This window comes from Neolamprologus brichardi, chromosome 1 (genome assembly GCF_056152115.1).
Source record: "Neolamprologus brichardi isolate AB-2024 chromosome 1, ASM5615211v1, whole genome shotgun sequence".
In the NCBI taxonomy this organism is placed as follows: domain Eukaryota; kingdom Metazoa; phylum Chordata; class Actinopteri; order Cichliformes; family Cichlidae; genus Neolamprologus; species Neolamprologus brichardi.
In genome coordinates, this window is record NC_142104.1 from 42164276 (window position 1) to 42176302 (window position 12027).

The 12027-nt window shown below is 42.1% G+C and overlaps 1 protein-coding gene across 4 annotated transcripts in view; it reads left to right on the forward strand.

Annotated features, from left to right (window-relative positions):
* The window catches only part of LOC102783469 (uncharacterized), a 54569-nt gene extending 45047 nt beyond the window's left edge, over positions 1-9522 (forward strand). For all 4 annotated transcript variants that reach the window (XM_087842547.1, XM_087842552.1, XM_087842557.1 and 1 more), the window contains 8 exons: positions 2-84; positions 313-346; positions 1892-2020; positions 3224-3340; positions 3463-3560; positions 3679-3771; positions 3858-3972; positions 8139-9522. In XM_087842547.1, the coding sequence (XP_087698673.1) occupies positions 2-84; positions 313-346; positions 1892-2020; positions 3224-3340; positions 3463-3560; positions 3679-3771; positions 3858-3972; positions 8139-8297 (828 nt within the window). In that variant the 3' untranslated portion in view covers positions 8298-9522. The remainder of the gene's footprint in view (position 1; positions 85-312; positions 347-1891; positions 2021-3223; positions 3341-3462; positions 3561-3678; positions 3772-3857; positions 3973-8138) is intronic.
* Positions 9523-12027: the final 2505 nt, after the last annotated feature.

Here is a 12027-nt window from a genome sequence, read left to right on the forward strand (position 1 = left end):
GGAGATGCATCGGAAGATGGACGAACTGCAACAAATGGCACACAAAGAAGTGAGAAGCCAGCAGGAAGCAACAGCAGATCAGAGGTGAAGGAAGGAAACGATTTCCTATTCACGTTTTAAAAGTATTCCCAAAGCTGCCTGGCTCAAAGGTTTTTCCATACAGGAAACAGGAAATGTGTGTTACTGTATTTGCTAGTAAGCAAAGTAAGTTCCTCCGTCTATGTGAAGGCTTGAAAGGTTGACTGCAGCACTGTTATGCACACAGATTAAATTAATTTTACTTTAATTTTTAACACATTTTTTGTTATGTAGATCTGACGCTGAGCCGAAGGACCTGCCGGTTAAAGTAAGTTACACTTCTCAGCTGTCCTCCTTTGTTGGGAGGTTGTGACTCACAGATGCACTTGTGCAGCTTTTGACCTTCACGGTCACAGTGAATTTAATCATAATAATAATAATAATAATGGATTGCATTTATAAAGTGCTTTTCAAGACCCTCAAAGCGCTGTACAATTCCATTATTCAGTAGTGATGGGATTTCCGGCTCTTTTTAGAGATCCGGCTCTTTCGGCTCCGAACCGGCTCTTCAGGTTGTTTTGTTGCTTTAATTAATTTATCTTTAACAATAATCTAAAATTATGCAGAAAACGAATTACTAATGTAAAAAAAAAAGTGGTTTTATTTATATATGTTTATATATAAATATATGTGGTGGTCCCAAGAGACAAAACACGTACAAACTCCAAAGCAGAGCTACTAGATCACTTAAATTACACAATTGAAAGCATGTGTGTAGTGTTTGTGTATTTATACACAAGCACTCATATATATTCAAATAATTTTTAAAAAAAGTTCATTTACCTGTTACTACCACACACCAAATCCGGTTTTTGACACTTCCTGGCTTGTGTAGCCACTAGGTAACAAAAGCTCAACACTGTGCCTAGCATCCTGGAGGACTTCTGTTGTGTTTTGTACGTGTTTTGGAGTTTGTATGTGTTTTGTCTCTAAGGGCCACCATAAATATACTTTTATTTATTCACTCCACATAAAATACAATAAATAAATCATATAATACAAAAACCAGCTTGTCACAGTTCAACTTTTAACTATTTAAATTTTCAGCTTTTTCCTTTTAAACAAATTTAAAGTGAAACAACACAAAACACTGCAAACCACAACACAATTAAATACAAATTAAAATATGAAAACAAAAATAACATGCATATTCTCTGTCATATGGACCTGCATGAATAAACTTTCTGAATCCTTTATCATCTGCAACTGAAAATAGTTGTGGATGATTACTATACCTTTCTAATGTGACGTTGAAAAAACCTTATGGCTCCCAATAAGGAGCCGGCTCGCGTCGTTCACTTCAAAGAGTCGGCTCTAAGAGCCGTTTCGTTCGCGAACGACCCATCACTACTATTCATTCACTCTCACATTCACACACTGGTGGAGGCAGCTACAGTTGTAGCCACAGCTGCCCTGGGGCAGACTGACAGAAGCGAGGCTGCCATCGGCCCCTCTGGCCATCACCAGTAGGCGGTAGGTGAAGTGTCTTGCCCAAGGACACAACGACAGAGACTAATCATAAACAGATATCTGCATATGAATATGTAGAATCTGTAGACATTGCTCTTTATTCACGAGTCATATTTAAGCTTTAGTAGAGAGGAGAGCAAAGCAGGGAAAACTCTTGGCTAATGTCTGACTGTGATTTGACTTTGTATGTTTTGAAAAAAGTATCTGCATATGTAAACAAACAATAACCAGCACACAGAACAGGAAATCCTACCTAAGTCAAACTGTTTAGATATCCTGGTTGATAAACCAGTTTTTCTCTTGGTAGTTGTGACACCAAACGATCCCATTTCTTCCGATACAGCAGGAAAGCGGTCTGGAGGAGGTGGTGAGTCGTTTGGATGCAGAGAGGAGGCAGCTTCACAGAGATCTGCAGCGTTGTATGTATGAGATTCAGCAGCGAGACCAGTACTTCCAGCAGCTCAACACAAAGGTATAAAAACGCTTAAGGTGACTGTCCTTTAAAGACAAAACCCATCAGAGTTCAGCTAGCCCTTTGTAAGCAGGCAAAACGTCCTGTAGGATACACACAGTGTAGGCAAGCTGTCTAATTAACCCTTTAAAACCGGTCGGAGCGGGCACGCTCCGTTTTGCGTAACTATTTTTAAATCCCGGTAGCTCTGCAACCACGTGAGCTAGCGCAATAATTTTTTTTGCATATGAAACCAGAGGAGTTGTACTTACATCTTATGCCATCAGCTTGTCCTCGGTCACAGTTTCCTTCCACATAAAGCTTTGCAAAAACTGCATAAAAAGCACTTGCAGCAACAAAAACATAATATTCCAGAAACACGCTTTGCCGATCCGATCAGCTGTTCGTAACACTTCATACGTCCATCAGTGTGAACTATCGCATGTCCTCCATGACCTGCCCGAAACCGGAGTGACGGTATTTTCGCGGAAATGTAGTTTTTTACCATCAGGGCCTTATGAGCTTATACTGGTGTTTTTAAAAGTTATGTTTGACTTTATGACTTTCTGTGTCATTTCTGGGATGCTTAGGACTCATATTGCACTGCTGGAAATAGTTTATTTTGATGCATATGCTGGTTTTTTGCAAATTTGCATTATAATATTTATTTTCGTTTTTCCTGCAGTATATAAAAATTGGTGTATTTCAAAAATAAAACTATGAAGACACTCAAAATAAATTTCCTGTGGTGGGAAACTATTTTGTGCAACTTTTTTGTATTTACAGTTTTGAGGGATAAGCCTCTTAAATTTTTCTAACTAGAAATATATGTTAAAAAAACAAAAACGATTTTCAGTTTTTTTGTAGTTTATTGCACTTTTTTGCAATTTATGTAATTACTATGCACTTAATGCAGACAAATTATTAAAATCTGGGCTATAATGGTTGTATTGATGTATATCAACTTGAAATGCTCCCAAAAATGGCTCCACAGCATGTAAAAATATAATATAAGCTCTGGCGGACGTGGTTCTATGGTAGGTCTTAAAGGGTTAAACCACACTACAATACAATCAAATGTTCAAGGTTTGATTTCATGATTTTTGTTTCTCATTTCCTACAAAATAATATACAAATATAAAAGCAACTGAATGCTGAATAACTCTAAATGTACAAAACAGTCAAACAGCCATCTGCCCCTCTCTGGGTTATCAATACTCACAGTTGCAGGAGGCAGCGGAGGAGAAAGCTGCTGTTACAGCTCAGCTAAGGGCTGTTTCCCAGACTCTGAGGGACACCCAGAATCGATGTCATTGGCTGGAAAGCCAAGGCCAGGTGCAGGTAAAGCTCTATATACATATGCTCAAAAACTCAAATCTGAGCTGCCACTGAATCCAGTTGCGTTGTTTTCTCTGTACGCTCTTGTGTGTTTATACCTGTAATCCTGCACTCATTCCTACCAGGGTTTACTTCACACTGAAGTCGCACCAGGGGCTCCACAGGAGAAGAGCAACGACTCCATGTTAAGTGAAAGTGCTGAAGCCAGTCAGCTGAGAGAAAGGTGACAAAAACAAACAGCCTTCAGTCGTGTCTTCAGTTTGGATCTCCTGGAGAGATCCGCACGGTCGGTTGAAGTCGTAGACATGCTAACATTATCTCTGGGTGTGGTTGTGTTTAAGGCTGCTGGAGGTGGAGCTGAGTCTGGCAGATGAGAGAGCCAGGAGAGAGACTGCCGAGGAGGCTCTGCGTCTCGCTGAAGACAGAGTAAAGAGGTTGGAGCCAGATGCAGTCACTCACCCGTACACCTGACGCTTATTGGTCAACACAGCAGATCTTTAATGAGTTTTTTGTTGCGCAGTGCTGCCTCCAGTCCGTCCAGGGACAGTCACAGAGACTTCAGTATCGAGATGGAAGCTGAAGAGGAGTGGGAAGCTCTAACTCTCAACCCAAACCAGCCTCTCATAACACGAAAGGTACTCGGCACGCTTGTTTTATTTTCCTTTGATTTGCTTACTGTACTGATCCAGCTTTTTCGAGTCTTTTGCAGAACGGTGTGTTTGACAGCGTAACCTTACGGCTGTCGTGGAGTCATATAAACTGATGACGTGAGAAAACAAGCTCATAGTGGCTGTTTAGGTCTGTGCAGCGATAATGAAACACAAAGATCAGTGAAAAGTGATGCTGAGAGCTCAGAGAGGCAGACAGGTGTGAGTGTGACAGACTTGTTTGGGTTTTTAAAATTTTATTATGAAAGAAAAGTATGGAAGCTTATTTGGGCCATTAGACATGCAAATGTTATGTAGCTATTCAAAGGAGCTTGCAAAGAAAAGCGTCTGGACTTCTTTAAGTTACTTGAAGATGTTTCACCTCTCATCCGAGAAGCGTTAAGGCGTCTGGGAAGGGAACTCAAAACTGGATTATAGATTATAGATGGAGTTCCCTTCCCAGACGCCTTAACGCCCACTCACATCCTGGGCCATCTGACCTCAGGAAATCACATGATACAGTGGGGCCAGGTTTCACAATGAGCTCACCCGAAACTCTGGCTGATTGGGACCCACACCCAGTTTCACACCTTGGCTCAGGCGATTAGAGGATCATCAGGGGGTCCTTTGTCCCTCTGTGGGGGGAAACTCCCACTAGGTTTATATCTGGGACTCTCCACCATTTGACCTTAGAACTGAAGAAGCTTCTTGGATGAGAGGTGAAACGTCTTCAAGTAACTTAAAGAAGTCCAGACGCTTTTCTTTGCAAGCTCCTTTGACTACGATGACCTGGATGACTGAGAAGCTTCACAGACGTTATGTAGCTACAGTGGGGCAAAAAAGTATTTAGTCAGCCACCGATTGTGCAAGTTCCCCCACTTAAAATGATGACAGAGGTCAGTAATTTGCACCAGAGGTACACTTCAACTGTGAGAGACAGAATGTAAAAAAAAAATCCATGAATTCACATGGTAGGATTTGTAAAGAATTTATTCGTAAATCAGGGTGGAAAATAAGTATTTGGTCAATAACAAAAATACAACTCAATACTTTGTAACATAACCTTTGTTGGCAATAACAGAGGTCAAACGTTTACTATAGGTCTTTACCAGGTTTGCACACACAGTAGCTGGTATTTTGGCCCATTCCTCCATGCAGATCTTCTCAAGAGCAGTGATGTTTTGGGGCTGTCGCCGAGCAACACGGACTTTCAACTCCCGCCACAGATTTTCTATGGGGTTGAGGTCTGGAGACTGGCTAGGCCACTCCAGGACTTTCAAATGCTTCTTACGGAGCCACTCCTTTGTTGCCCGGGCGGTGTGTTTTGGATCATTGTCATGTTGGAAGACCCAGCCTCGTTTCATCTTCAAAGTTCTCACTGATGGAAGGAGGTTTTGGCTCAAAATCTCACGATACTTGGCCCCATTCATTCTGTCCTTAACATGGATCAGTCGTCCTGTCCCCTTGGCAGAAAAACAGCCCCATAGCATGATGTTTCCACCCCCATGCTTCACAGTAGGTATGGTGTTCTTGGGATGCAACTCAGTATTCTTCTTCCTCCAAACACGACGAGTTGAGTTTATACCAAAAAGTTCTACTTTGGTTTCATCTGACCACATGACATTCTCCCAATCCTCTGCTGTATCATCCATGTGCTCTCTGGCAAACTTCAGACGGGCCTGGACATGCACTGGCTTCAGCAGCGGAACACGTCTGGCACTGCGGGATTTGATTCCCTGCCGTTGTAGTGTGTTACTGATGGTGACCTTTGTTACTTTGGTCCCAGCTCTCTGCAGGTCATTCACCAGGTCCCCCCGTGTGGTTCTGGGATCTTTGCTCACCGTTCTCATGATCATTTTGACCCCACGGGATGAGATCTTGCGTGGAGCCCCAGATCGAGGGAGATTATCAGTGGTCTTGTATGTCTTCCATTTTCTGATGATTGCTCCCACAGTTGATTTTTTCACACCAAGCTGCTTGCCTATTGTAGATTCACTCTTCCCAGTCTGGTGCAGGTCTACAATTCTTTTCCTGGTGTCCTTCGAAAGCTCTTTGGTCTTGGCCATGGCGGAGTTTGGAGTCTGACTGGTTGAGGCTGTGGACAGGTGTCTTTTATACAGATGATGAGGTCAAACAGGTGCCATTCATACAGGTAACGAGTGGGGGACAGAAAAGCTTCTTACAGAAGACGTTACAGGTCTGTGAGAGCCAGGGATTTTCCTTGTTTGAGGTGACCAAATACTTATTTTCCACCCTGATTTACGAATAAATTCTTTACAAATCCTACCATGTGAATTCATGGATTTTTTTTTCACATTCTGTCTCTCACAGTTGAAGTGTACCTCTGGTGCAAATTACTGACCTCTGTCATCATTTTAAGTGGGGGAACTTGCACAATCGGTGGCTGACTAAATACTTTTTTGCCCCACTGTATGTAAGGTATGGATGTGCTGTGGAAAAATATGAATCCCATATTTAGTTTTAATATTAGACAAAGATAACCTGAGTAAATACAAAATGCAGTTTTTAAAAGGTGATTACATTTATTATCCTACCTGACCCTGTGAACTTGTACCCCCCATAAAACTAACAACAAAAGTAACCAGAGTTATAGTTTGAAGTGGCCCGCTTAAAGTCAAATTCAGTTGGGATGTTTTGCCGTGACCATAAACAGGCCATTCATGCTCTGAACTCTCCAGTGTGGTTTGAGTACAAATTCCTCCACAGCGATGTGAAAACTGTCACTTATTGCACATGCAAAAAAAAAAAGAAAATGGAGTACACATGGATCAAACTGTCTGAGACTGAGAATTTATAGAACGTCATTGAGATCAAATAAAGAGTGTTAGATACATTTTTCTTTGCTCTACTTTGCCTACAGTTAGGGATGCACCGATACCACTTTTTTGGAAACGAGTACGAGTACTTGCATTTCAGTACTCGCCGATACCGATACCGAGTACTTAATAAAAACATGATTTAAATTTACAGGTAACAGCTTTAGTCCTATAATTTAACAAAAAACAAGGGACTGGTTTGGAATTAAGAACATTTATTTAAAATGAAAAGCATGTTGTATGCAACATATTACAGAATAAATAATTATAAAAAAACAAAATTTAATTTTAAATTTGTTCGTCTGTTTCTCTGTTTAGAAGTCTCACTAGCACAGTCACAGCTGGGATGACATCAGAGGCTAGTGCGTCGTAGCTGCTCACTTTTTTAGTTAGTTCCTCAAAGGGGGCGTGGCAACAGTCGTCTCCATAAGAGCCCATTGGTGAGCGGTGAGATAGTCAGGGAGTTCGTGCTCGGACACGCCCAGCACTCGCTTTTGCTCAATGAGGGACTGGAGCATGTAATACGTGCTGTTCCAGCGCGTCTGTACGTCCTGCTGCAGTCTCTTTATTGGCTGGTTGAGCTGTCCCTGAATGTCCTCGAGGCGGGAGTAGGCTAAGGCGGAGTGTTTAAAATGCCCAACTATTTTCCGTCCCACTGCTGTAGCATCAGCTATGCTCCTCTGTGCTAATAAGCGTGGGTAAATAAGCGTGGGTAAATAAGCGTGGGTAAATAAGCGTGGGTAAACTCTTTGTACTCGTTGTTGTGTTGGGATTTTGGTGCTTGATTAAATTACTTGTGTTAAATGCGCCTTTAGAGCCTCTGGACAATTTCGCTGAGCACAATTTGCAGTCCGCCTTTGTTTTCACATCTTTGTTCACTTTGAAATAGTTCCACACGGCTGACTTGTCTCGCCTGCCCTTCTCTCAGCTCTCAGCTGCAGCCGGGGCCTGGGGGCGGGCACTCGGGGCCTGGGGGCGGGCACTCGGGGCCTGTGATTAACCCCTTACATGCCACTCAAACATAGACAGGTCTCAGACCGTGGTATCGGTCCTCGGTATCGGGGGACTTTTAATGAGTACGAGTACTTTAGAAAATGTGGTATTGAGGCCGATACCCAGTATCGGTATCGGTGCATCCCTACCTACAATGGCCCATTACAGAAAAGGTTTAATGACGAGGACTCTTGGCCCCAATAAGTCTTGTTAGTCTTTTAATTAGGGTCCCCATATATTCGGGCCAGTGCACTAAAGCCGTGTTTGGAGCTTCTCCAGTTCAAATGTAAGCATTTCTTTGATCGCTTCTGTTTCTCCTCGCAGGTGAAAGGAGGGATGGTGGCGTGTCGACGGTGGCTCCGAGGCCGGAGCCTTTACTTCTCCAGGCTGCTGACGAGTCGCACTCGCTCTCGATATTTCTTTCTGGCTTACTTGTTCACCGTACATGTGCTCGTTCTCATGTGCCTCACTGGAACCCTGTAGGCAGAGTCGTTCCTGGACTGGCTGAAGGGTACATATGAAAGCTAACAGAGATTTCAGTGAATAACTTTGTGCATACACAGTAAAACCTGAAACGACACATTGTTCTCTGTTAAATGTAATGGGGGGGCGGGGACGACAGTTTGTTTGCATCTGATTTAAGTTTTCTTATGTTTGTAAGTAGACCAAGCCTTAAAGCCGTTGGCTTTGCTTGCCTTCAGTTTCTTTTCTTTCATTTTTTAAGAGCCACACTGGAAAGGAGACGAGAAAAGAGTTTGTTTGACGTGACCCTCGTGGAAAAGCTGCACCGTTTGCAGAAAGCCATATACACCCGTACTTAACACTAAGAAATCTCCTGCACACACCAGCTGCTGCTTTCCTTGTTTGCCTGAGTTCGTGTGTTGCACATGATCACATAATCAAAATGCTGAGTTTAAACTATGCACTGAAACTCCAAATGTGTATGTAATCATTTCGTGGACGCTCCGAAGCACTACACCTCTCCCACTCTGTTCCCTTTAAACTGTAAAGCCAAAGGTGTCTGTATTGTTACTTTGGCGAGCACCCTCATGCCTGTAAAAGCTAGTGGGAGACAAAATATTCTCGAGTTAACGCCAGTATCATGGTGTGCCATTGAAATTGTACTCCAACACAGTAGCAGGTACGAGTTGTTTGTATTTAAGTGTATTTATGTCTGCATCCACACATGCACGCTGTACAGTATGTCACATTTCTGTATATATGATTTTTATCCCGTCTGCTTGATGTTTGACTGTAAATTTCTTCTTGATTGTTCAGAGGATAAAAACAGGTTGGTAAGATTTGTTTTTCTAAAATAACTTCGACTAACAAGCCAGAATTCTCTCTGTGTAGGTTCAATTAAAAAAACACAAACAGTGCAAACGTCAGGATCTGTTTTCTGGCTTGTTAGTCGATGCATTTTCGTTGAAAAATGCACAGTTCTGCACATGTTTGTGTTTAAGTATCTGTATATAAAGGGTTCAATCAATGAACGGTGACCGAAATCTATTTATAAAAAGGTAAACTACTGAAAAATGTTCAGATGGCATATTTTCTCTACTGCCTCTATTTTTAAACGTTAGCAAAGCAGTTGGCCTTGAGGCTCATGAGGCTTGACGTCGTGCAATACTGTGTCGGGGAGAACTTTTTCTGATCGCCTTTCACCATCTAGAACGGACTTGAATAAAGCTCATTGAAGTTTTCTGCCCACATGAATTGTTTTTTACTAAATCTGTGGTGATTTGTCCACTGCAATAACAAAAGGTGGAGTTAACAATCAAGACAGAGTAATAAACGCCAAAGCCTTCACTGCATGCGTCCTCTTAACAATAGCAGAAGTATCAAGTCTAACATTTCCAGTCAGTGCTATTGTTTGAGTGTTGAATACTGTACATGTCAAAGTCCCCTTTTTAGCCTGTAGATCTTCTGGTTTCACATGAGAGGCTCTCCTGCGTCTTTAAGGACTCACTAAATCAGCCCAAAGACTGTATATGAAAGATGGACATGGCCACTGACACCATCCAAATTAAGGATAGTCGAACGTCAAAGAGCAAAACATTCAAATTGTAGCAGTCTTGAGAACAGAGCCCACTTTGCTTTGAAGTAGCACGATGCAGGTTGAGCACTGCCTCTGGGCTTTTGTGATGTTTTGGACCCTAATGTGACATTTCAACATTTTATTGAAATAAACAGACTAAAGGCACGCTGGCCTCTAACAGGTAAAATATCTAATAATATTTATGATGTGCAGTCTTTACCATTTCCTCTACAAAGAAACATGAAAGTACTAGTCTTATAGATCCTATACTCAGTTACTGCATAGGCTGGTAATGTATGCTAGGTGCAAGCCTCTGCTAGCCAACCAGGAAAAATGCTTCACTGAAACTTAATTCACTGCTGAAGAGGAGCAGATCCACAGTCTGAGAGTAGGAATAATTTAAAGGCAGCATCTTACTGCACAGAGCAGGCTGTCGGTCTACTACTGCTACTAAAACAACCAAGTGACACTGTTTAGAATTACTTGCCGTACTTTATCTAATCAATGCTTTTTACATGCTAGAGGATCAAAATCAGCCATAATAGCTCATGTAATGTGTCCTGATATATTGTTGAATGAATGCTTCTAAATCCACAAACAATAACACACCCCAGAGTAGCACAGGCAAACTGCTTGTTGCCACTAAGAGTAATTCCTGGAGCTCACAATGTCGTTGTTTCATCGCACTCCACCGCTGTCTTTCCTCACCACCCCCATCCCAGTTTAACCCCTGCTTTGGACTGCTCATGTGATCTGATTTACCTGGGATTGGCCAAAATGTCTTATCACATGCTAGATTTTCTAAAGCCTGGGAACAAAGTCAAGAAGAAGTGGAGGGGTCAATATATTTAAAGGTTAAAATCGTTTAACTATCAGGCTTCTCTCGTCTGGAACCACCACCTGTTTTGGGTTCAGGAGGCAGAGTCCCTCTCTTCTAATGAGGGCTGGCTCATTACCCAGGACCCTGAACCAGACTCCAATGAGGAATTGAGCAAATCTCCACTCTTGTCTTTTCAGTCCTTGTGTTCTATCGGATGCTTTCTCTCCACTGCCACCCATAAACTCTACATAAGGGAAAGACGACTGCTGTGAAGCCCACCGACTGGTTTTTGAATCACATTTTGAAGCCTTATTTGCCCCCATGTTAGGTTTTCAGTCAGATGTGACAATGTTTGGCTAAGAGTGGAGTGCCGCGTTATCATCCACCACTAGCTAACGTGAGTAACCAGCTGCACTGATAAAACGTGCATGCAGTTGAAGCACAGGCTTCTTGAGGCTGCTGAGGCTTAGCAGCTGCCTGTGTTAGGATTCCTGTAACGGGCCACACTGGGTTTGTTCATGTACACAAAACGATTTTCTGTGCCCAGCTGTAAACATGATATTTCTGATGCTTTAACATGGAGTCCATGGGGACTTTTGGAGCCAGCTTGAAGGGGCCAAACTGCAAGTTTTGGCACTTCAGTGTTGAATTTGTTCTTCAACTCTGGAGGTTGGTATTGCTCACAGTATCACCTGATTGTTATGTCTCTAACATTGTACTGTGTGCAATGAAATGACTGTGGCTGTGGGGCTATGTGATGGACCGAGCAGTGAAGGAAACTGAGGCACAGGTTAAAGTCCAAAAAAATGATTTTTTATTTAACCCAAAAACATAATTGGTTAAATCATGCAAAAAGAATCAAAATCTTGGGCCCATAAAAGAGGTCAAAATAACAAAACTCTACTCAAAGTTGACAACACGACTGATAACTCAAACAAACTGACCTAACTTAACGAGACAAAGGGGAAACTTAAATAGTGGCTGATCAGCCCACAAAAACAGGAGAAGGGGTAAAACACACAAAACCTAACTAAACCTAACATAATGAACTCCAATTCCCCCCCATGGTCCCGAGTTATGGCACGAACCAATTTGTAGTCTTCCTTTAAAGCTGGCTCCGCCCCTTTTCTTGGCTCCTTAATCAAGGGACTGGAACAGCTGCAACTAAGGTAACTCAGAAAACAAAAGATTAATCATACATAACAGTGTAAACTAAATGCAGTGTTATGTGGATATGTGAATTAACTCTAAACCAAAACCAGTTATTTATTGTCCTGTAAATTAATTCCTATATTTAAAGAAAGACATGTGAATGCGATGTTACTTATAAGCCTCTACACTAACATGCTGGGTGT